General features: G+C 40.4%; 1 protein-coding gene across 7 annotated transcripts in view; it reads left to right on the forward strand.

The window, feature by feature from the left end:
- The window catches only part of FRMPD4 (FERM and PDZ domain containing 4), a 295,689-nt gene that overhangs the window by 215,589 nt on the left and 54,084 nt on the right, over positions 1–26,016 (forward strand). For all 7 annotated transcript variants that reach the window (XM_088667723.1, XM_088667722.1, XM_088667726.1 and 4 more), the window contains 2 exons: positions 19,321–19,481; positions 21,032–21,134. In XM_088667723.1, coding sequence (XP_088523849.1) covers positions 19,321–19,481; positions 21,032–21,134 — 264 coding nt within the window. The remainder of the gene's footprint in view (positions 1–19,320; positions 19,482–21,031; positions 21,135–26,016) is intronic.

The raw sequence follows: 26,016 nt of genomic DNA on the forward strand, positions 1-26,016 counted from the left end.
AGTATTCAACACAGAGGCTCACAAACATACTCATCAATTTATGCTTCAAGATCAATAGTGAACAAATGAGAAGGTCAAGGTTTTTGACTCCCATCTACTTATAGTTTCCAGCTCTGCAGCTGTGTTTTCATATATTTTATTAGGCATACATTATACATTGCCTCCTTTTCCTAATACCAGGCCCAAATGTTTGTTCCGCTCGAATTTTGTATATATATATTTGCTGCTTTTTGTCTTGTTCACAGAATCAGGGATATTCCTAGTTGCTACTTAACATCTGTAATCCTGGATACCCCTGAGGTTTGTTTACATGGGCAGTACAATTCTTTTTAAGACCCAGTGTTGTTATGAATGATGTTTGAAGTGAATGTGCATCCTTTGCAAATTCTTTGATTGTAAACAAACAAACAAATACCACATTCTATGCAGTAATTTTCTTAGAATAGTTATACCTTCAGTGCGCACATATATATACCGTATATATATATATATATATAGAGAGAGAGAGAGAGAGAGAGAGAGAGAGAGATTGCTAAACATACTTTGTCCACATCATGTCAGTTACTGTGCAGAAATTTACAGGCTAGAAAAGTTAAACAAAAGCCTCACAGATGCAGTTTAGAAGATTCCTCTGCCTTGGTGAGATCAGAGCAACATGATTTATAGAAAACTTGGAAATTTTCCGTTCTCGTCATTACATAATTCTGGGGAAATTCCAAAGATGCACAGTGCTTTCATATAACCTCAGCTCACTTCAAGTATTTGTCAGTGGTGTCAGTAAACTCATACAGCTGTTTATCATTCAGTAATGCAGATGGATAAATATAACTTCAAAGTGAATGTGGAGATTTAGAATATGTAATGAAAACCATATTGGACCATAGCTGCCAAGTTTTCCCTTTTCTCACGAGGAAGCCTATTCAGCATAAGGGAAAATCCCTTAAAAAAGGGGATAACTTGGCAGCTATGTATTGGACTGTATTCAATTAAATTCTGCTAGTACAAAGGTTTTTGTCTGCTCATCAGAACTTACCCTCTCCTCTTCTGATGCACCCTGACCCCTCAAAACCTGCTCTGTGGGCTCCCCCACAGAGAGGGGGGGTGGCATACAGGGAGAGGGTTTTGTCCCATTACTGGTGCTGAAATAAGATTAAGCTGCCAGCTGGCTTATGAGGAATGCATAAGGGGGCATCATCTTAACCTTTTCTCCAGGTGGCAAAATATCTCTGGTCAACCTTGAGGAGGAGCTAATTTGCTGCAATTAACCCATAAATTATCCAGGATGACGAGGAACTATTAGTGAGTGCCTTTTTGGTTTTGTCAGTCAATAAGCCACAAATGCACCTAACTTCATCCAACCTGTTTCATACAAAATAAAAGGAACTGAAGTGTTTCTCCTGTGTCTTAGGACTTCAGAGAATATTTTTTTCTGACAAGGGAAGTAATTACTGGTAGCTGGGGTTACAAATAGGAACAAGGCAGACAGAAATGTAGATGTACTTCCTTGGGGCTTAATCATTTCCCCATAATTAAAATCAAGGTTTGTGTTTTATTTTAGGATGCAGAAAACATGCACAGTAATAATGTTTGTGCCTCAATATAGTTCAGAAGAACAATAAAGCCACCTATGGTGAAAATAAATGCATATGAGGAATCTAATATTGTGTGTGTGTGTGTGTGTGTGTGTGAGAGAGAGAGAGAGAGAGAGAGAGAGAGAGAGAGAGAGAGAGAGAGAGAGAGAATTTGTTGTATATTATGCTAACTATATGTTTTGCTTGGAGTACGGCCTTATGCCTTATGAGGTGTGGTTAAGTCTATTGCCTTCATTGTTCTTAAGCACATATGCAAGTAGGTGTAGCAGTGTATCCATCAGGGTCAGTTTTGTGCATTCAGGTCACTGAAAGCTGATTTAAATGTGTGAGAAGCCTGGTGGTATCTGCCAAAAGCATTACTTGTGTAAATGACCCCAACACATCTGGCATTACGTCTGAATTGCTCTTCCCCATATGCATGTAGCATCTGCATGCCTGCACAGTTCTTACTTGGACCAAACCTCGCTGGTGCCAAAATACTGCTTGCCTAATGCCAGGTCTTAAAGAAATGGGAATGCCTGATCACCTCATCTGTCTCCTGAGAAATCTCTATTTGGGACAAGAAGGTACAGTTAGAACCGATTGGTTCAAAATTGGGAAAGGAGTACGACAAGGCTGTATATTGTCTCCCTGCTTATTTAACTTATATGCAGAATTCATCAAGTGAAAGGCTGGACTGGATGAATCCCAAGCTGGAATTAAGATTGTCGGAAGAAATATCAACAACCTCAGATATGCAGATGACACAACCTTGATGGCAGAAAGTGAGGAGGAATTAAAGAACCTCTTAATGAGGGTGAAAGAGGAGAGCGCAAAATATGGTCTGAAGCTCAACATCAAAAAAACTAAGATCATGGCTACTGGTCCCATCACCTTCTGGCAAATAGAAGGGGAAGAAATGGAGGCAGTGAGAGATTTTACTTTTTGGGGCTCCATGATCACTGCAGATGGTGACAGCAGTCACGAAATTAAAAGACGCCTGCTTCTTGGGAGAAAAGTGATGACAAACCTAGACAGCCTCTTAAAAAGCAGAGACATCACCTTGCCAACAAAGGTCCATATAGTTAAAGGTATGGTTTTCCCAGTAGCGATGTATGGAAGTGAGAGCTGGACCATAAAAAAGCTTGATCACCGAAGAATTGATGCTTTTGATTTATGGTGCTGGAGGAGACTCTTGAGAGTCCCATGGACTGCAAGAAGAACAAACCTATCCAGCCCTGAGTGTTCACTAGAAGGACAGATCCTGAAGCTGAGGCTCCAGTACTTTGGCCACCTCGTGAGAAGAGAAGACTCCCTGGAAAAGACCCTTATGTTGGGAAAGATTGAGGGCACAAGGAGAAGGGGACGACAGAGGACGAGGTGGTTGGACAGTGTTCTCGAAGCTACTGGTATGAGTTTGACCAAACTGCGGGAGGCAGTGGAATACAGGAGTGCCTGGCATGCTCTGGTCCATGGGGTCACTAAACGACTAAACAACAACAACAACAAAATGCCAGCACATGACATTTTGAAGCCTTTTGAAGTTATACGAGAGCCAGTGTGGTGTAGTGGTTGTTGTTGTTTAGTCGTGTCCGACTCTTCGTGACCCCATGGACCATAGCACGCCAGGCACTCCTGTCTTGCACTGCCTCCCGCAGTTTGGTCAAACTCATGTTCGTAGCTTCGAGAACACTGTCCAACCATCTTGTCCTCTGTCGTCCCCTTCTCCTAGTGCCCTCAATCTTTCCCAACATCAGGGTCTTTTCCAAGGATTCTTCTCTTCTCATGAGGTGGCCAAAGTATTGGAGCCTCAGCTTCACAATCTGTCCTTCCAGGGAGCGCTCAGGGCCGATTTCCTTAAGAATGGATAGGTTTGATCTTCTTGCAGTCCATGGGACTCTCAAGAGTCTCCTCCAGCACCATAATTCAAAAGCATCAATTCTTCGGCGATCAGCCTTCTTTATGGTCCAGCTCTCACTTCCATACATCACTACTGGGAAAACCATAGCTTTAACTATACGGACCTTTGTCGGCAAGGTGATGTCTCTGCTTTTTAAGATGCTGTCTAGGTTTGTCATTGCTTTTCTCCCAAGAAGCAGGCGTCTTTTAATTTCGTGACTGCTGTCACCATCTGCAGTGATCAAGGAGCCCAAGAAAGTAAAATCTCTCACTGCCTCCATTTCTTCCCCTTCTATTTGCCAGGAGGTGATGGGACCAGTGGCCATGATTTTGGTTTTTTTGATGTTGAGCTTCAGACCATATTTTGCGCTCTCCTCTTTCACCCTCATTAAAAGGTTCTTTAATTCCTCCTCGCTTTCTGCCATCAAGGTTGTGTCATCTGCATATCTGAGGTTGTTGATATTTCTTCCAGCAATCTTAATTCCGGCTTGGGATTCATCTAGTCCAGCCTTTCGCATGATGAATTCTGCATATAAGTTAAATAAGCAGGGGGACAATATACAACCTTGTCGTACTCCTTTCCCAATTTTGAACCAATCAGTTGTTCCATATCCAGTTCTAACTGTAGTTTCTTGTCCCACATAGAGATTTCTCAGGAGACAGATGAGGTGATCAGGCACTCCCATTTCTTTAAGAACTTGCCATAGTTTGCTGTGGTCGACACAGTCAAAGGCTTTTGCATAGTCAATGAAGCAGAAGTAGACGTTTTTCTGGAACTCTAGCTTTCTCCATAATCCAGCGCATGTTTGCTATTTGGTCTCTGGTTCCTCTGCCCTTTCGAAATCCAGCTTGCACTTCTGGGAGTTCTCGGTCCACATACTGCCTAAGCCTGCCTTGTAGAATTTAAACATAACCTTGCTAGCGTGTGAAATGAGCGCAATTGTGCGGTAGTTGGAGCATTCTTTGGCACTGCCCTTCTTTGGAATTGGGATGTAGACAGATCTTCTCCAATCCTCTGGCCATTGCTGAGTTTTCCAAACTTGCTGGCATATTGGGTGTAGCACCTTAACAGCATCATCTTTTAAAATTTTAAATAGTTCAGCTGGAATATCATCACTTCCACTGGTCTTGTTATTAGCAATGCTTTCTAAGGCCCATTTGACTTCACTCTCCAAGATGTCTGGCTCAAGGTCAGCAACCACACTACCTGGGGTGTACGAGACCTCCATATCTTTCTGGTATAATTCCTCTGTGTATTCTTGCCACCTCTTCTTGATGTCTTCTGCTTCTGTTAGGTCCTTACCACTTTTGTCCTTGATTGTGGTAATCTTTGTACGAAATGTTCCTTTCATATCTCCAATTTTCTTGAACTGATCTCTGGTTTTCCCCATTCTATTGTTTTCCTCTATTTTTTTTTTTTTGCATTGCTCATTTAAGAAGACCTTCTTGTCTCTTCTTGCTGTTTTTTGGAAATCTGCATTCAGTTTCCTGTATCTTTCCCTATCTCCCTTGCATTTTGCTTGCCTCCTCTCCTCCGCTATTTGTAAGGCCTCGTTGGACAGCCATTTTGCTTTCTTGCAGTTCCTTTTCCTTGGGATGGTTTTCGTTGCTGCCTCCTGTATAATGTTACGAGCCTCCATCCATAGTTCTTCAGGCACTCTGTCCACCAGATCTAAATCCTTAAACCTGTTCCTCACTTCCACTGTATATTCATAAGGGATTTGATTCAGATTGAATCTTACTGGTGTAGTGGTTAAGAGTGGTAGATTCCTAATCTGGGAAACCGGGTTCGCGTTTCCGCTCCTCCACATTTAGCTGCTGGGTGACCTTGGGCTAGTCACACTTCTCTGAAGTCTCTCAGCCCCACCCACCTCACAGGGTGTCTGTTGTGGGGGAGGAGGGGAAAGGAGATTGTTAGCCGCTTTGAGAATCCTTTGGGTAGTGATAAAGCGGGATATCAAATCCAAACTCCTCCTCCTCCTTATACCTGCAGTGCTGTATAGAGGGAGAGGAGCAACATAATCTAGGGAGCTGTGATGATGAGGTTAGGGGTTTTGGAAAACTGGCAGGAATGCTGTTTCTCCCCTGGATGTTCTGCTATGGCCAGTCATCTCCTTTCCTGCTGATATCACAATTTCTCCTGCTCTGATGTTCCTTGGGCTAATGCAGGTGTGTGTGTGTGTGTGTGTGTGTGTGTGTGCAGATATAAACATGCAAACCATGAATAAACAACGAAGGTGCAAGTGTGACTATCTGCGTGTTAACAATAAAAATGTGAGAAAGGCTGGCAGAGGTAAGGGACTGTTGTAGCAGCCATAGGAGGGGGAAGGGGGAGACTGGAGCTCTAAACTTGCCATGATCCAAGATGGGAAAGATCCCAATTTGGTGAGAGCAGCTGGGAGTCTGGGGGAGAAGCATTCTGTTGGATGCCATAATGTGTGATGCATGGAAAAGTCTTAACAGTAACCAGCTTGCCAGATGGCCTCCCTACGGAATTATATAAGTCCCTGGATGAAGTAATGTTGGCCCCTCTGAAAGAATTATTCAATTTAATACTGGATAAAGGTACTATCCCACACTCTTGGGAAGAAGCGCAAATAATCTTAATTCCAAAATCAAAGCTAGAAACTCCAACCCCGAACGACTTTAGACCAATCTCGCTTCTGAATAGCGACTACAAGATATTTGCAAAATTGTTAGCGAACAGATTATCCTCCATTTTAGAAGATATAATACAAAAGGATCAGGTGGGCTTTGTGAAAGGCAGATTCGCCAAAGATAATATAAGAAATGTTATTAATATTATAGAACTTCTAGAAAATAGAAGAGACAAACAAGCCGCAATTCTGGCCGTGGATGCGGAAAAGGCTTTTGACAGGGTGGCCTGGGACTTCATGCTAAGATTGCTAGAAGAGGTAAAAATGGGGGATAGATTAGAAAGGGCAATAAAGGCCATTTACATTTCGCAAAATGCTAAATTAATTATTAATGGAAAATTCACGAATAAAATTAACATCACAAGGGGGACAAGACAGGGGTGCCCTCTGTCCCCCATCTTATTTATCATCACGCTCGAAATTTTATTAAATACAATTAGGAAAAGCGAGGAAATTAAAGGAATTGTGGTGGGCAATAAAAGTTATAAAGTAAAGGCCTTTGCCGACGATATTATAATAACATCAGAGGACCCGATTACAAGCATTCCCAGCGCCATCCGGCTGATAGAAGAATACGGGGAATTGGCAGGCTTGAAAATAAATTATAACAAGACAAAATTGTTAGTCAAAAATCTTGAAGTAAATGAGGAAAAAATGTTGCAAGAAACCACAAATCTCAAAATTAGTAAAAAAATGAAATATTTAGGAATTGAGATGACAACAAAAGCAATCGACCTGATTCAGGATAACTATATAGAAACGTGGAAGCAAATTAGGAAGAAATTTGACGTTTGGAGGAAATTAAAATTAACATTTATGGGTAGAATCTCAGCCGTAAAGATGTGCGTGGTGCCTAAGATGAACTTCCTTTTCCAAAACCTTCCATTGTTGGGGATGGAGAAATATTTTAGGGATTGGAAAAGGGACATTGCGGAGTTCATTTGGAACGGGAAAAAACCCCGTATAAAACATAAGATCCTGATAGACCATAAGGACAGAGGGGGTTATGGCCTCCCAGATCTGGAAATTTTTCATGATTCAGCGGCATTAGTCTGGATTAAAGAATGGGTAGTTTTAAAAAATTCGGATCTATTAGATTTAGAAGGTGATGGGCTAGGACACGGCTGGCATTATTATTTGATGAAAGATAGGATAGACAAGAAGAATTTTTTCATGTTCCATATGATCAGAAAATCTTTATTTAAAGTTTGGTTAAAATATAGGAGATTCTTTGAACCAAAAACCCCTTGGTGGCTTTCTCCAGCCGAACTATTGGCGGTGAGAAGACGTAATATGAATAACACCTGGCCCACATACCGTATGCTCTTGGAAGAAAAGGAAGGAACGTTGAAATTGAGAGAATATGAAGAAATAAAACACCACTTAAATACGTGGTTAGATTATTTTCAAATTAATCAGAGATTACAATTGGATAAGAAAGTGGGATTTGAAAAGAATAAATCGAATCTGGAGGAAATTTTAATCGATAAGGAAGGTAAATATATTTCGAACTTATATCAGATACTATTAAAGTGGGAAACAGAAGAGGAGCTAACAAAAAATTATATGATTAAATGGAGCCAGGATTTGGGAAAAACAATTAGTATGCAAAAATGGGAACAATTGTGGAAAAGAGATTCTAGATTTACGCCAAATTATGATCTGATTGAGAATATATTTAAAATGCAAAATCAATGGCATTTAACACCGGCTAAACTGGCTAAAATGTACCCAAATGTAAGCAATATCTGCTGGAGATGCTGTAAAGAAGTCGGGACATACGTTCATATTTGGTGGAGCTGTGACCTCATTAAAGATTTCTGGGAACTAGTCTATAAAGAGTTAAAGAAAATCGTGAAATACTCTTTTAAGAAACAACCTGAGATCTTTTTATTAGGGATGTTAGGAGAGGACATAAAACCGAATGATAGATGTGTAGTGAGTTATGCAACGGTGGCAGCTAGACTCTTAGTGGCAAGAGCATGGAAATCTCAAGAGATTCCAAAGAAGGAGGACTGGTTACATAAATTAATATTATATTACAATTTAGCAAGAAAACACGAATTATTGAAGGAAACAAATGTGAAGGATAAATTAAAAAATTGGGAACCACTTACCATTTATCTTAGTACACACATAGATAATCCGTCTCTTCTCTCCGACGTAGCAGGATTCTAGAATAAAGAAGAAAAGGATTAAAGTTATGGATGTCATATTTCTAGTTTCAAATGTATATGTGTATATGTGGATTATACTTATTCTCTTTCCGAGACAGTAAGACTCAAGGATAATGTAGATAAGTTTATAATTATCTGGATATTATTTGGATGGTAATATTCTGCATTATTATTTTCAATTTGGATTTTGTTTCTAATTGTACAAAATTGTAATAATGTGTGTGTGATGAAAATAATTATAACATAGATAAGTCTAATTTAGGTTGTGAAGGAATAGGGTTGGGGGTAAGGGCAGGGGAGGGGAAGGGGGACTCTGGAGGTAGGGGGGAGGGGGGATTGTGTTTTTGGGCCTGTTCTGTTTAGTTGGAATTTCTTTTTTCTTTTTTATTGTTGTATATGTTTAAATCTACAATAAACTTTATTTTTTATAAAAAAAAAAAAAACAGTAACCAGCTTGCCAAGGCACAGGAAACCTGGAGGTAACATGTTTGGGAAGAGGATGATAAGGAGAGCCCCTATAAGAGCCTGCTCTGCTTATTGTGTCCACTCTGCACATGCACATTGTAGTTTGACTAATCTGCTTTGGGATTTTTATTCCACTTTTCAAGTACCAAGATTTTGTCAGGACTGGGAGCATGGTTTCCTTTTTTCAAAATCGCTAATGTGATTCTTTCTTTCTTTCTTTCTTTCTTTCTTTCTTTCTTTCTTTCTTTCTTTCTTTCTTTCTTTCTTTCTTTCTTTCTTTCTGTAAGCTACCAAGCTGTAATTCTGCAAATAGCATTTGAATTGGTCACAGTGGAGTATATATATTTCTGTCAGTCTTAGTTCTGTTTTGTTATCCTAGAATCTTAGTGATTTGTCTCTAGAAAACATAACTATATTAAGTGACCCCAATGAAGGGAAGCCATTATTTTACACAAAATAAATTTGAGCTACAGGTAATTGCCAATGCACGTTTGGACCAATGGATTTGTACAATAACATTTCTCAAGTCAGTGCATGCTCTGAAAAATTGCTTTAGCATCAGACACACTATAAATAGTAGTTGCTAAATGCAGTGTGTTACAATATGATGGATGACAGCTCTGCCAAAAAGCCATTTTGCCACCATCGAAAGGCAGCTGCGGAAATGTAGTTTCTCATTTATTTATGGGGGGAAATGGGCAAGAGAAAAAATCCAGCAATTTTCTTTCAAGTTAAAAAGGAAGTACACCTGCAATCTTATTAAAATAAAAGCAGTAAAATGGGCTATAAATGTTTGGACAAGAAATTCAGTGCATCAGCAAAAATTTTATTGGCGTTTTGGAAGTTTACACAATTGCACAAATAGGAGCAGCAGTAACAAGTCAATTAACATATCCAGGTTTGTATGCTGCCATCTTCTGCCTGCCCAGATAAAATAATTGCTGACACATGGATCCTGACCTACATAATTAAACACTATTTTAACCACTGTGAATATATTGTACACTGTTTTGAATTCCAAAAGCCTGCTAGGGCAGATGGATGCTCCCTCTTTCTCCTTCCCTACTTATGCTCTGGGACAGATGACACTTGCTGCTGATATAAGTGTAACAGAAAGCCATATAGGAGTTTTAAGAGTACAGCAGCATACGTGGATTGGTTTGATACTGAAGTGCAAACTTCATTTCTCAAATATCGGGTTTTTTAAGTACTGTATTTCTTTTGAGAAGCAAAATATGTTGTAGCTGGAGTCCAGGGAACAGGACAGGGACATTTCACCTGCAATCTCCCACCTGCATTTTGAACTGGTGCAGCCTAGTGGAGGATAGAACATTTTTCTGGCACAACAGCTACACTTCATACAATCTATGTTTGACTGATATAAACTAAAAAAGTGATAGGTCTTCTCTTCTGAAGGTTGTGTGTTGTACTTCCTCAGACTAATCAACCACACACCATTGGCCAAGAAATCAAAAGGGAAGGGGCAATACTAGCAATGCCAACTGCACCTTAGTAATATTGGGTGTGGTGCTAGGATAACCTGAATAGAATTGCCTTAAGAATTCTTAGTGAGTATGGCTGTCTTGGCTTCTTGGCTTCAAAGATTGTTTTGTGTCTCATGATTTATTTTATGAACAAATAACTCTTCAAAATGCAGTCATAAAAATAAACACAAATCCTTGCATCTGCTTAGGATGGTTTTTTAATGCAGGATTTTATAATGGGATCCTCTCTCTTTCTCTATTTTTAAAATACTCAACAGTACCGATTACTGACAACTAATCACTACCGGGTGCCTGTTCTCAGTGCAGTCCAGCATTCAGAATGATTTAACAGACTGTAGAGGCCCACAGTTTGGCTGCAACCCGTTTTGCTCCTTTAAGATTGGAGATGAATAGCTAATTTTGCTGCAGAGAATTTGCCTGCTATGAATCACAAATACTCCTTCACTTTGTGACTCTGAGAGTCTGATCAAAACATTGCTGCACACTCTTATACTGACAGAAAGGATTAATTGTTCTTCCTTCTGCTTTTCTCCTTGCCCTACTCGTCCAACCCCCAGGAAGGGGAAGAAAGCATTTGCATCATGATTTGGAAAGCAAATTAAGTGCTTTCAGCATGGCTAGGACTGTTTTCATTTCACCTGAAGATTACATTGGTATTGTTGAAATGGCTGGAAGGATTTAGGAAGGAGAGAACTCAGTAAGCAAAAGTAGCTGATGCAACCTGAGAGCACCAAAAGCAAATGAGGATGACACTTCAGCCCGTTATAAAGAATGCATGTGACTAGGGACTTAGGGCACTTCCAGGCGGTTGCTATTTTGAGGTGAAAATCACATACTGACAAATTCTGGTTGCACAATTATTGATTGGAAGGTCTTGTGCAACAACCCCACTTCCCTCAAAAGACCAGACTTTTTTTGCTATAAGAAGATAGCATACTTCTAAGGGGGGCATTCAATGAATGCCCCCTCCCTTTATTTACACTTTCAAGTTTAAAGATATGTCAATAAATTCTGGCAGTACACCCATCAGCCCCAGTTTGAATGAGATTCAGGTTACGGGACACAAGCAGATGGTTATTTAACCTCCAAAGGAAGCAGAATGAATGTTCAATAAACCAGTGTTTCCCAACCTTGTGCCTCCAGATGTTTTTGGCCTACAACTCCCATGATCCCTAGCTAGCAGGACCAGTGGTCAGGAATGATGGGAATTGTAGTCCGAAAACAGCTGGAGGCACAAGGTTGGGAAACACTGCAATAAACAGACTGCCTAATCCAGGTTTCCTCAACCTCGACCCTCCAAAGAACTTTTAGTGTGGCTTCCCCAGTTCTGTGGAGTAGCATTCCTGCTGAGATACAACAGGTACCCACTATCTGCACTTCCTGGAAACAGGTGAAGACATTTTTGTTCTGACAAGCTTTCCCAACTGGCTAAACCAGTATTTACCACGTGTTTCCATGTGGCGCTGTGGTTAAACCACTGAGCCTAGGGCTTGCTGATCAGAAGGTCGGCGGTTCGAATCCCTGTGACAGGGTGAGCTCCCGTTGCTTGGTCCCAGCTCCTGCCAACCTAGCAGTTCGAAAGCATGTCAAAATGCAAGTAGATAAATAGGAACCGCTACAGCGGGAAGGTAAACGGCATTTCCATGTGCTGCTCTGGTTTGCCAGAAGCGGCTTTGTCATGCTGGCCACATGACCTGGAAGCTATACGCCGGCTCCCTCGGCCAATAATGCGAGATGAGCGCTGCAACCCCAGAGTCGGTCACGACTGGACCTAATGGTCAGGGGTCCCTTTACCTTTACCTTTCCATGTGTTAGGGCTTTCATCTTGTTTTAAATGCAGTTGTGGTTTTTATGTGTAACTTGCCTTGCAATGGTGGTTTACAAAGCAATTAATAAGTGTAATAATAATACAACAACAATGAACAGGTTGCCAAGAAGCCCCCTGAAAGGCTCATTTCCCTGTGTCCGTACTGCATAAGCTGCTTCTGATTTTGTTGAGTCTGCACTTGAACACACATCTACTCAGACATCTGACCTTACAGATTTAGGAGCCAGCATTTTCTGGAAGTGATGGTGTGCTACATCTTATACAGTTGGTTTTTCTGGTCAACTGGCAAGCCCTACTTATGTCATGCACTCAAAATGCTTCTTTTAAAGCAAACTGGGCTGCAAAACAAGGTTAAAAACATTTAGCCTACTACTGCCCAGTTTGCACACTCCAACTCTCAGGCCAGCTTGGGATAGGCTTTTTTCTCTGTTTCTGACAAGTTTGTGGTCTGAAGACAAAAAGGATTCTGCTAATTCCTGGGGGCTGTAGTTTCTATGGAGATGAGAAAGCAAAATCAGTTCTTTGTCAAATACTTTGTCAAGGTTTTCACAAAAGAAAATGAAATGAAATGCGGCTTCATAAAATGATATCACTGTCCAACTAAATTTATGGATTCTGTGACAGAGTGAAAAATATACTGGTTTTATCTTCCAGGTTCACTTTTTATTCAGTTTGTTTGGTTTATACGCTAGATTGTGTGTGTGTGGGGGGGGGAAATAGCTGCTTAGACCAATGTTATCATATCTTCTGCATGCCTTGATGAAAGTGTGTTTTGCATATTTTATTAACTACTGTTTGTTTTTCTAAACTCAAAAGGTTTGTCTTATTTATATACTAAGTTTACATGAACTTGTTTGGCTTGTTATCTTGGTTACTGAGGCCCATCTTTGTATAGATTTGTGCCGCTGCAACAATTCTTCTACTTAGTAACTTGAGGTTAGGTCTCATATGGTAGCCTTTCCCCTTTTTTTCTATGCAGAAGTGTTTAAGTAGAAACTACAGAAAACAGCACCTCAACTTCAGTGTATTTTGCTTATGCTTTATCTTTGAATGGGTTGTGCTATAAACCTTTTGTCAATATGCAGGAAAGTAAGAAAATCCTACTTTTGTGAATAACGATTTAAGGGCTGCATGTGATGGAACTGTGGGCTCATTATTCATGGTGATAAGCACAGTTGCTTAAGTGATAAGTTTGCAGGATTTTCTCAGTAAGGCAAGTTTTAAGGTCCTAGTTGCTAAGACATCCTTTGACTTATTCTAGAGCATGACATTAAATGTCCATAAAGTCTTATACCTGTGATTACAAATGAAGCAATGAGTTACATGTCGGTATTCTCAAGGTCACAGATTATTTATTGATAACACAATTATATTGCAACTACTGTATATAATAATTTCATTAGAGGCAGCTCAGAATAAGAATTTTCATCTGCACTGTAGCTGGGGAAAGAAGGCTTACCCCATATGCTAGAGTGCCAATTGAAAATTAATTCCCAGTTGCTGTTATTATTATTATCATTTAAGCAGATGGGCTTTCTAATGACATGTTTAGCATCACAGGTAATTTGGCCATCACAGGAGGAGGAAATGACAGCAAAATTTTCTGGCTTTGATCCTAACTACCATGAACAGATTTCTGCTTGTAGAATAGGGCTTTCCTATCTCCTACTTTTTGCTGAAGTACAATGCACCAATGTTAAAGAACTCTGGATTTGAGACCCTAATTCTGAGAAATATTTTATCATAAAGTTATGATTGAATTCAGTAAATGACATGCATTTGGTGGTGGTCATGATCAATTACATTAGAAAGTTTCTGTTAAATTAGGGTTAATAAGGAGGCATGCTAATTTAATTGGGGATTAATAAATCATTAGATTTCCTGATATTAATATGTTATTTAACTTGAGCAACTTAAATATGTCACCATTAATTAAAAGTGTTGTTCTGCCAATTATGCTGTTCATTTTCATTTGGACTTCACCAAGCAATTCAAAAATCTACAAGTTAATATACTTAAATCTTGTGCATATTTCATCAGAATTATATTATTTCATTTTATTCTTTTATGTCCTGGCCCTCACTGCTGGATGAAGAATTGGAACTACGGACTCGGCTTCTGCCGAAAGCCCTGATGCATTAATCAAAACAGTGCATAGGCAAAGCTCAGTTTCCACAGGGCAACAAGTGCAGGAGAGGTACAGATGCATGACTAAGAGCAAACTAAGACACTGATCCAACAAGTAACACACCCCAGTACTTTTCTTTTGAAAGACAGGGTGGGCATAGCATTTAGCATTACAAGTGGCCATTGTCCCAGGACTGGGCAACCAAATGGGCATACCTCAAGTGGTCTGGGTTTGCAAAGTTTGTTCATGCCAATACTGGTCTTTCTGTGTCCTTGGATACAGAGGCAAAGGTGGCACCATCTCATCAGATTTACTCTCAGTTGCCTCCTCCAAAGGAGGAGATTTCTCATTGGCAGGAGGTCTCCAGTGTCACAGAAAAAGGACATTCCTCTGCTAACCTGCTTGGTCCCTCTCCTGCATCCAGCTCTCCACTCCCTGGACTACTGAACCCCTCTTCAGACTCACCTCCTTCATCCTGCTAGGACCCTCCCCAGGGTCACCCAGTTTCAATTCTCTGGGCTCCTCCCATTCCACCTCAGGATCTGATGTTTCTCGCCATTACATATCCACAGGACTTATGGCATTTTTAAGACATTTGAAACTTTAGACTTCCCAGTCTTGAGTGTTCAAAAGTTTACCCAGTACAGATGACTCCAGTGGAATATAATTCTCAAAATATCATTGTCACAGCCCATAACAAAAATTGATGCAGTCTATTTAGGATTTTCCCAGCTCCGAAATGTGGCTCTCTTCCAAATGCAATATAATAAAACTATTTGCTTTTGACTTTGAGAAAGGTTGGAAGAGAAGGATTCACAATTTTAATGGAAAACAGTTGGGTAGCATATTTTGCTCTAGAAGTTGGTTTCTTTGTTTGTTTGTTTTTAAAAAAGAACTCAACCCAAACCCTGAAATAACTTGAATTATCTTATTCTCATTTCTTGTTTTGTTTGTTTCATTAGAGAGTTGCAATGCTTCCTTGATTACCCCAAATGTAAATGTCAAGATCCAAATGCCACATTACTTCCAGTTCAATTATTTTGAAGTAACTGTTAGAGAAGGAGTGGAAAGAAGAAAAACTGGCTGGAGGGGAAGTAAGTTATACACAAGTAGTATCTGGAGCCTAAACAGCAGCATTGGCTATAGTTTCCTGACATTTTACAGTACAGCATATCCAAGCCATTTACACTGTTACAGTCCAACAAGCCTCTTTGCATGGATGACTGTGCTCACCTGTTTGGATGTCCTTGGACTTTTCCCTTTCACATTGTAAGCTGGAAACCTCAGTTGCATAGCAGTTACATGCATGTGTACACAAACACGCAGAGAAGAGTCTAAGCCAGGCATCCCCAAACCGCGGCCCTCCAGATGTTTTGGCCTACAACTCCCATGATCCCTAGCTAAGAGGACCAGTGGTCAGGGATGATGGGAATTGTAGTCCAAAACATCTGGAGGGCCGAAGTTTGGGGATGCCTGGTCTAAGCTTTCCAGTGAACTCACTTAGGCAAGCCGTTATCCCCACTTTTCTGATAATGCAAACACCAGTTTTATTTGTATATTCCCTTTCCATATATGCTCAGGGTAGTTTACATCAAACTGTCAAAAGTATTGCAATGCATAAAATCATAAACAATCAGCCTCCAGTATCTCAGTAGTTGAAACATAAATTAATAAGAAGGCAATGCATAAATTTCAAAATCCATTAAAGCAACTCATAATATGGGGATACTGGCCTGTCCTATAGATTTGCTGAGCTAATGTTTGCAAAGGTCTTTAAGCACAGTGATCTCTGTCTTGTTAAATATACAATATGTATTTATTATTGGAGTTTATCTCTGCACTTAACTTATATGCAAATAGACATTAAGGAGAGGAATAAATAAGAGTTACTTTATTACAACTGTTTAGATTTTCTATTGACAGCAATCTAAGAGCCAAACTGCACTAGACATTTCAGAGCAGGCCTGAGAAAAACCTCTCTTCGGAATCTTTGGGGAGGGAGAATTCCCCATTGTTCTCATTAATACCAGCCCCTCCCACAGCTGAGGCAGTTTGCATTTTTAAAAACCTGAACTTTGTCTACATGCAATGTCAAGTGTGATAATCGTCTCTTCTCTTGTCGCTAAAGTGACTGATGAGTATATTTGCCTGGGATCGCCGCAAAAATGTTAAAAGAGCATTCTGATTACATGCTACTGGTTTGGGAACTATCCATGCCTGATGTCAGAAGCATTTGATGTGTACTCTAGTCTTCTAATGCCTAGGCCACACAAACACACGTCTGTATGCATGTATATCAGTTTTGCTGTGCTTAACGGCGTTTTTTCATGATTAAACACATCAGTGCCTTATTCTTCATGATGGAGAAAAGCTCAAGAACATCACCTGAAGGCATATTGGAGTTCTGTTTGTAGACTGAGGTTCAATTTAAGCAGATGTGTTGCTGTCATTCCCCTTAAAATGAAACCTGTCACAGACACAACTAACAAGAATTGTTCATTCCACTTTAGTACAGAGCCCTTCAACCTCAATTAATTTACCTTGTGTTTTCACTTCTCCAGCCCACTTTACTCTGCTTTATCTTGTAAACTGCATTTCATTAAGACTCTGCAACCAGGTTCACCAATGCATTTTTATGAGTCTCTTTCTTCCCAGGCCAATTTCTTTTCTAAAGCATAAGTTTGTTGACTAATAATGTAGGAAGATGGCATAAGCATGTACCAGCAGTAATGTGAATAGAGAAGAATCCTCAAAGGCTTGTGTTCACACAATTTCAAATTTAGAAGTACTCCACATGAAGGTATGCACTACATATGCAATGCACGGTGTGATGTGATCTGGGCATGCCCATGTACACCTTGATGCCCTTTCAGAGTGATTGCCATTCCGTCCAATTACTAAGCGTGGTGACTCGATGACATAATTGGCTGGGTCCAACATTTTCATTCTGTGAATAGAAACTTCAGGTTTAAATAGTTTTTTTATCCCAACCTTCAAATTAAATTTGCCAGGGTGGCTTCCAAACAATAAAAATTACGTGAGATGTAACGGAAGGCATTTCCACTCACAGGAGGAGATTCCTACTTTCGTAAGGACCTCTTAACTCACTGAAGAGTTCTTCTGTCACCCTTGGCACCCTACAACAACTTCACTAGTATCCGCCAGAGAGAGATGAGTTATATTTATGTGGGGTTCAGAAGTATCCGGGAAATTGCAATATAGAAAAAACAAATACCCAAGCCCCCAGTTATAAGTCATTATGCACCATTTCTCTGTTCAGGCTTATAGATGTATTTTTGCTTTCTTGTGTTTAGTTCTAGATGTTCTACATTTTGTATGAGGAAGGCAAGGCAGCTTTTGGCATGCTTGTATATGATTGATTTGACCAAGATCAATTTTATGAAAAAGCTGTACGTGACTTTATTTAAAAAAGAAAATGGACTTTATATATAAAAAAACAGATCCTTTCCCCCACCCCTTTCTAATTACATTTCTACCATATGCTCATCCAGATGGCTTCTACTTATAGAGCGCTATAAAATGACCTAACTTCAGAGGATTTAATCGCTGAAGAAGCTTATGAACAAATAGAATTTACACTTTGTCAGAAAAGGGGGGGAAATCTGAATTCCCCTCCCCTTGCTTTGCTGCAAAGTTTCCCATTCACCTGATGCGGTTGTCTTATAGCCTATATATTGAGTAAATATATTGAGTAAAACACTGTAAGGATGAAAATGCAGGAACCAGGGCATGAGAGGCACCTGACAATGAAGCAGCCATTTTGAATGTAATCTGGTCTGGGCCTAATTGTTGCCTTGATGTAAGAACATCTGAAGACTCCATATATACACCACCTTGAGCTTCCTAGAGAAAGGGCAGAAAATGAAGATTATAAATGCAGAATTGTGGAAAGGAGAAGTTGACTTTTAGAAATGAATATTTTTTTAGCTGATTGAGCAGACAAAGTATTCATACAAGAGTCCTCATGATAATTTGCTTTGCTTTACACCCAGTGGGCATTTTCCTTAAATGATCAGAAGATGTTAACTTCACGGTACTTATTTGATTGCCAAATACTAATGGTTTGTTGTGTGGTATTAGTTTGTACAAACACATTATTCCAGTGTTCCTATTTTATTCCTCCTGGTTTTAATACTTTAACAGGCAGGTCTAAGTTGACTTTGAAAAGAGATCTAAATACTATACAAATTTAACGGTACAAAATTTTAATCAGGGTAGGATATAGGGTTTTGGTAGTTTATGAGAAGTCCATCTATCACTCTTTCCAAGCTTCCTGTCTGGCTGAATGTTTGTAATTTGTGTTGGGTGTGCAGGACAGATTGCTGCCTTGGGCATGGTGCTGAGCACCCCCATGTTTAGTCCTGGGGAATGCCAGTATTCATGCTGACACATTTTGGATTTGGTTTTGTCAACCAGGCAAGAAGAGAGGGTGACCTGAAAGTGGGAGATTTTACAACTGTCTCCTTGCCATGGGCAGGTAACATTCTGTTGACACATAGGAATATTCCACACCTGGAAGCTGACTGATCCAGATGGCTTCCAGATAGCTCTGGGGAGTTTCCTGGCTGATGGGTGGAATGCCATTGATGTGACTGCTCCTGAACATCTTCTCTCACATAGCTGGTGTCTATTATGAATTCTCTTTATAATACCTACATTTTGGTTTAGGAGACAAAATTTGAATTCAGTTTACCAGTGCCGTATCTGTTGGTCCACCTGTGTGTTACGTACTAGGTAAGAAAGTTTCCATGCTGATGTATCTGCCTCTAATTGAAGTGTAACCTTACTACTGTTATTACTCTCTGGAACACTTCGACTGGACTTGCATGTATTGTGTAAACACCAAGAAGGCACAAGGTGAACCCAATTATGAGTGTTCTGCTGATATGTACTTGGGGGGGGGGGTTATGCAGATTTGAAGTTATATTCCTCATTTATCCAACATAAGATGATGAATTTTAGAGTAATATGAGGTTGTCCTCAGTTTATCACCATGTCACTCTGTCACCTAGGTAGGTAACCTTTAACAGATAACAAACATATATATTTTATGTTTCTTTTCCCCTTAGTCACATAACGCAGTCTGCCCCTTTTGATGACCCACGATTAGACAGCTGCCAAATCACACCTCCAGCTCCTCGGAAAGTGGAAATGAGGCGAGATCCAGTGCTGGGATTTGGTTTTGTGGCTGGCAGTGAAAAGCCCGTGGTGGTGCGCTCTGTCACACCAGGTATGGTTCCTTCTATGTTTGAGTTATTCTAAAACTTATGACCTGGCAGGAGAATGGATCTGATTATTGTGTGTAACTGACTGCATTGTGATTTCAACATTTCTGCTTTCTGCTGTGAATCCTTCTAATGTACAGCCATAATCAACATTAAAGCTTATATTGGTGACTAGGTTGGCTCTTTCCCTCATCCTAAATGAATTAGCAGGTGGCACATTACAATCAATCATTCGTCCACTGTGGCTGTCACTTAATAATGCAGAGCAGTATCTCACAGACCTGACCCGCTTTTTACCCTACTCAGTACCTCAGGATCTGAGATATCTTGGATGCTTCTTAAAGCACAAGGACCACACTTCTGGGAAGTCTGCAAGGGGGGATGGTTATCTGTGGTTAGGCAGAGCCTTGAGCAGGCAGACGTCCAGCTTCCAGGGTCTACTTCGGTCCTTCCTCCCACCCTTAGGACCCCTAGGTCAACCTGCTGGAATCAAGTACAAATGCAAAATGGACATACACTTGGAATTAAGAAAGCGCTCAGGAATTCTTGCTTTTAGGACCTGAACAAAGCTCATAATCCATTCCTATTTTTGCCTTGTTTCTTCATTTTAGCAGGCTAATTTGAAAAGTAAAAAATAATAATAATGTTGCTGTTCCTTGGAAGTCAGAATTGTATCTACTGCAAATCACCCAGTGATCTACCAGTAGACCCTGGTCTAGCTTCTGTCCATCCCTGCTTTATCCCTGCTTCATGTGCCACTAGGGAATTTCAGAAGTCTGAAATAAGAAGCTGAAATTGATACTAAAACTACTATTGGTACAATTCTTTGATCTGTCAGCAAGTTTTGCTTGTATATCTATACATCTCACGTGGAGGGGGCAGAGATCATTGCTTTCCCACTGATATTTGTTATCTCCAATGCAAAATGCTTGAAGGAGTTCTGCCTTCCATATCAGCTGAGCTAGCCCAGGATCTGTAGAGATGGTCCTTTTGGGTGTCCCACTGGTGAGTGTAGCTCACTGTGTGGTGAAGTGGAATAGGACCTTCTCCTTAGTGGATCCCCAAATGTGGAATTCTAGATCTACGTCTAGATTTGCAGCATCTAGTTAAAGACATGTCTGTTCACCCAAGTTTTTGGTGCGAATTTATCATTTTGATCATGATCTTACTGTTATGATGTACTGCCGCTGAATCTATTGAAATGATGTTTTTAAAAACACCGTTTTCTCACTTGCTTGTTGATGATGTTACGGTTTTATGATAGAATCAACAGTACTGCATTGTTTCTGTTGTTGAGATTGGGTTCTGTTTTATATAATATTTTGTAAGCCACCCGGGGATCTGTTTTTCATGAAGGGCAATTTAAAAGCAAAGTGAATTAATATTTTTGAATTATTAAAACTAGCCTTCAACAAGGATGATCTGGATGTAGAAGGTACTTCACATCTCCATCATAGTAATATATAATGAATATCTACTATCTGCCTAACAGAGATGTTTTATTGGTACATTTGCAATGATGTATAATCTGTACTTGAATGTCATATGTTTATAGGGGGTCCCTCTGAAGGAAAACTTATACCGGGAGATCAGATCATAATGATTAATGATGAGCCTGTCAACACTGCTCCAAGGGAGAGAGTCATCGACCTTGTCAGGTAGTTGTTTGTTTTTGTTTTATTTTGAGTAATAAACTACTTTATCAAGCTGTGGTTTGATAAACACCATTTCACTTTTGCGTTCAGTATTAGTAGTATTCATAGGTGGGTAATAATTTTATTCGTTTAGCTATAAGCCATAAGACAGAACCCTAACCCCCACACTCCCAACCCTACCCCCACACTCAAACCTGAGCTACAAATTCAGCTTTTAAACCCTTATACTGTTTTCAAAAGTCATGTGTTCCCTCAAATTATTCCAAGAACTATAGTTTCTTGTGGGTGCTAAAAGTTGTTTGGAGACCCATATTCCCTTCATAGAGCTATATTTCCCAGATGGATGGATTATTACCATTCTGGGATCTGTAACTCTGTGTGGGGAAGAAGCTTTTAAATATTATATATGGCTGTATATGGTACGTTCATTGTTCCTATTCTACATATATTGGAATTAGGTTGCCCAAGTGTTGGTGATGTTAGGGAATGATGAAAAACTGTAGTCTATAAAAAGAAAATATATTTAAAAGCTATCTATGGCTTTTCTTTCTTTCTTTTACTCCCCAAGACCACCTGTGACAAGCAGGGATTTTATACAGGTTAACAGTCTGACTATGGCAGACACAAAAGCTGTCAACTTGAACAAATTACTAGTGAAACAGCTTGGCAGGTGACAAGTCTGAAATTAATAGCTAGTTATATGTACTTGTGTATTAGAATCATCTTGACAAAGACAGAAGGATTATAAGAAAAAGAGCCATGGAAACTGGGAACTTACTGAGGCCAGCTTCAAGGAGACTATGAAGGAAGAACAAGGAGTTTTGCTGTGAACAGAACCCCCCTTGGACTTTTTACTTTGTCCTGTTGTGACTTCCATGATTTTCTCAGCCTCCATAAGAACTGGAGACATTCAGTTTTTAAATGAAAGCAGAGAGTCTCGGGAGTCTGTACTCCATCCTAGGCATCAGATTCTTTTTATGCTTCAAAGCAATGGTTGCAGGGAGTGTATGCAATCCTGGAGTATATGCAGTTTCCTGCAGGCGAATTCAGGCAGTTGATTGTAGGTCTTTTAAGCAAACCTCTGTCATTCTAGAATCCTAGATGAGCCATGCATTTTCCAGGGCTAATTCTGCGTGTAACCCCTTTGATACCGATTTAGTCAGGCAATTGTAAATGGATCCTGTAAGTGGTACTGAATTCTTGGAGGAATACTGCAGTGGTGATGTCCTTATACTGTAGAGGGCTACCCTTTATTTCCCATGTCTGCCTGCCGCTGGGACTTTTGACAGCAGTTGTCTTCCCTTTAATGAGTTTCAGTGAGCTGTATTACCGTTACATAATACTTCATTCCACATAAAGAGCTTACTATCGTCTCAATGGGGACATCTGGAATGATTAGGAAAAGTACAGTACAATCACCACATCATGGCAAAAAGTAATCCATGGTGACAATGTGATGAGGCATCCCTTCTGCGAGGCAACATAGCCCAAGATTATAAATGGTTTGGGTACTTTTATGTATTTAGAAATTGGGCTTCCCTTCCTTCCCCCATTCCTGCACCCCCAGTTCTCTCTTTAAAAAAATTAACTTGAAAGACACATTAATCCAAGGGGTAGGATTTTTCTGCACAAAACAATGAAAGTTAACAAAATGAAACTATGGCCTGGTTGGCAGGTAATAAAAGTATGGCATAATATGAATGTGCAAACATGTTGGTGCACATTTAGGAAACCAGGGCTGGTTCACTCCTCCCCTGCTGCTGCTTTGCTACTGGGAGCAAAGCCATGGTTTGGCTTAATGTTACATGCAAACCTGGGTTCGTGTTTTGTCTTTCTCTAAACAAACCATGAGTTTTAACCAGGGTTTGGGATAGACACACCACAGGGCCCAGGTTTGTATGAAGTGAAACCATAGCTTAGCTTCTGGCAGTGTAGCAGCAAGCAAAACCAGGAAGGTGCAAAGTGTTTGCAATTTTCTAAATGTTTGGCATACCGAGCCAATAACATAATAGCTCTCCTCTAATGCTTCATCTTATATATATCCACTCTACATATAATTGGCTATTTGCTGGCTATTACATGAGTACATTATTTACTGCTTAACAGGTGAAAAAATATCATAGAAAAGCGACATGTCACTGAAGCAGCTGGTCAGGAACTCTTGTCCTAGGTATCCATAGGCAAGTAGTTTTTGGACCCAGAAGATTTACAAATATGATCCTCCAGCTGTAGTCCAACTTTATACTGTATATGAAGTGATATTTTTGAATGTGTGCATTTTGACTGAGAGTCTATCATGGTTCTTGCTGATCAGCCTTCTTGTAGGAAAACTCTCTCTGGTAGAATGTGAAGTTAAAGGTCTGGAGACTACCAAGTAGATTCATTAAAAAATAATGAACTGTGGTTCATCCACATTTCTCATTTTACTGGGCTCCTGCTATGCTGACCATGCTTAATTAGAGTGTTCGTCGCCTTTTGAAGCCCAGTTGCTCAGATAGTGTTATAGTATAGTTTGCATCGGTAAGCTCTCATTATTCCTTGGCATACTGAACTGCCCTTCTTCTTGCGTTTTGCTCTGCTGAGTCCCCCCCCCCATGGACAAAAAAAATAAGAAAACGGCTTGCTTATATCAGTATCTGTAAACCAGACTTGTGCTTTACAATGAGGGACAGAGGGTGCTTCCTTTACAAGCAAAGAAACAGGGAATAAGTTGCTTCCAAAAGCCAAGCTCAGTTCTTACTATATTAATAAACTGCAGAAGGAGAGTGGGTAACGTGCATGCCAAGCAGCTGAGGTCTATTTAAAGAACCTGCTGTGTTGCTATGTAGCAGCAGCTGATGATGATTTTATTATGCTGGTGGTGCCTGTTTTGGTGTCTTAAAGTTAATCACAGTATAGTTTGGAATTAGAGTGGTTTTAAATATGTATGTACAGTGGTACCTCTGGTTAAGAACTTAATTCGTTCCGGAGGTCCGTTCTTAACCTGAAGTACCACTTTAGCTAATGGGGCCTCCTGCTGCCGCCGTGCCGCCGGACCACGATTTCTGTTCTCATCCTGAAGCAAAGTTCTTAACCCGAGGTACTATTTCTGGGTTAGAGGAGTCTGTAACCTGAAGCATTTGTAACCTGAAGCATTAGTAACCTGAGGTACCACCGTATGTATGTATGTATGTATGTATGTATGTATGTATGTATGTATGTATGTATGTATCAACACACACCAGAGCAGACTTCTGCATCCCCCCCCCAAAAAAATACTCCATTTCTTCCATGTCCAGCATGCTGCAAAGTGTACAATACAAAATAATGACTGAAGGGAATGAGAGGCTTCAGGGGTTTGAGCACTAACCCAGGTTTGGTTTCCTTGGAATGAAGGTCAGTGGCAACTGTGGTGTCTGTAAGATATATGTCTTCATTTACACAGATATACAGTTTGAACTAGGGTTGTTCTGGCAAGATAAAGGACAAGGCGGTTGGGTTTTTGTTTTTGTTTTCAATCTGGTACTGAAGTGACTTCAAAGCAATCTGTTAAAGTCTATTTCAGCCTAACAGGATGGCCCCTCTGGAATTGGTCGTGTGCACACATACACATGAATTTATAAATCTGTCTGTGCATGGCTACCCAGAGCTTAAATACTTTAACTTTCCTGCACCCTTCCAAACACATGCATTTTGGAGAGGATCCATAACTTGGCAGAACGAGAGGGGGGGGAGAGAGAAAAGACCTAAAATACAGGACAAAACTGTATCAATGCAGGACGCAGCATTTTATATTGAAATATGGGACAATCCTGTATTGTACAGGACAGGTGGCAGCCCTTGAGCATTAGATGGAAGGGCTCACTGCAATAACATTCCAACAGATCCTGCCTCCCCAGAAGGCTTCCAGGTGGGTTTGCAAAGCCATACCGTAGCTATCATTTTAGCACAGAGAGAAAATCAAGCCTCTCCGTTTCCACCTTCCAGCCCCAGCCAACCTCACCCAGGGGCTAGCCCTGGCTATTGTTCTTCTGCCTCTAGGATGATTTAACACTCCACCAGGTGAGAAAGGGGAAGGCTCACCCATTTATCTCTCTGGCAACATGGCCTGCTTACAGGTCCACCTATGGCAGGCATATCAAACCTGCAGCCCTCCAGATGTTTTGGCCTACAACTCCCATGATCCCTAGCTAGCAGGACCAGTGGTTGGGGAAGATGGGAATTGTAGTTCAAAACATCTGGAGGGCCGCAGGTTTGACATGCCTGACCTATGGCATATTAGCCTGGCAAACAAGCTGCTCTGACCAGTTCAGCAGTTCCTTCTACTACAAACTCCCCTCTTGTAGATAGAAAACCACAGGCTTGGTTGAGACCTACAGGCAGCATTGAAACCAGCTTCCAAACCCTATAACGAAATATATCCACACAAAGAAAGTGTGACCACTTATCCTTTCTATCCTTTGTGAATGTTTTTTCTTGCACAAATATCCTGAGCAAACAGTGCTTGACTATGTGCTCCTGCCGCTGGATTCCAGGGACAGCTGAGGATACTACTCAGTATCCTGCACTCATTAGGTGTAGCATCCACCTAATGGCCAAGGGGACTTGACTGACAGACCTGTTGGAGTGATGGAATGAAGTTAGAGATCCACAGATTTGTGATGCTAGGGGACTTAAAGCTGAATCTGCCTTATCTGGCTTAAGCTTCAGACTTTATGACTATTATGGGCATTTTAGCAGTTTGAGGGGTAGAGCCAGGTCCAAAATAATGGCTCAAGAGTGACGCCAGGTGCTAGTTGGATGACCTGTATATTCAAGTACTGTACAGGCTTATACTACAGGAGTCAACCTTTCAAATCTACAAAAATAATCCAGTTATCTACTCATAGATCCCAATCTAACCTCT

This window comes from Zootoca vivipara, chromosome 4 (assembly GCF_965207765.1).
Source record: "Zootoca vivipara chromosome 4, rZooViv2.hap1.1, whole genome shotgun sequence".
In the NCBI taxonomy this organism is placed as follows: Eukaryota; Metazoa; Chordata; class Lepidosauria; order Squamata; family Lacertidae; genus Zootoca; species Zootoca vivipara.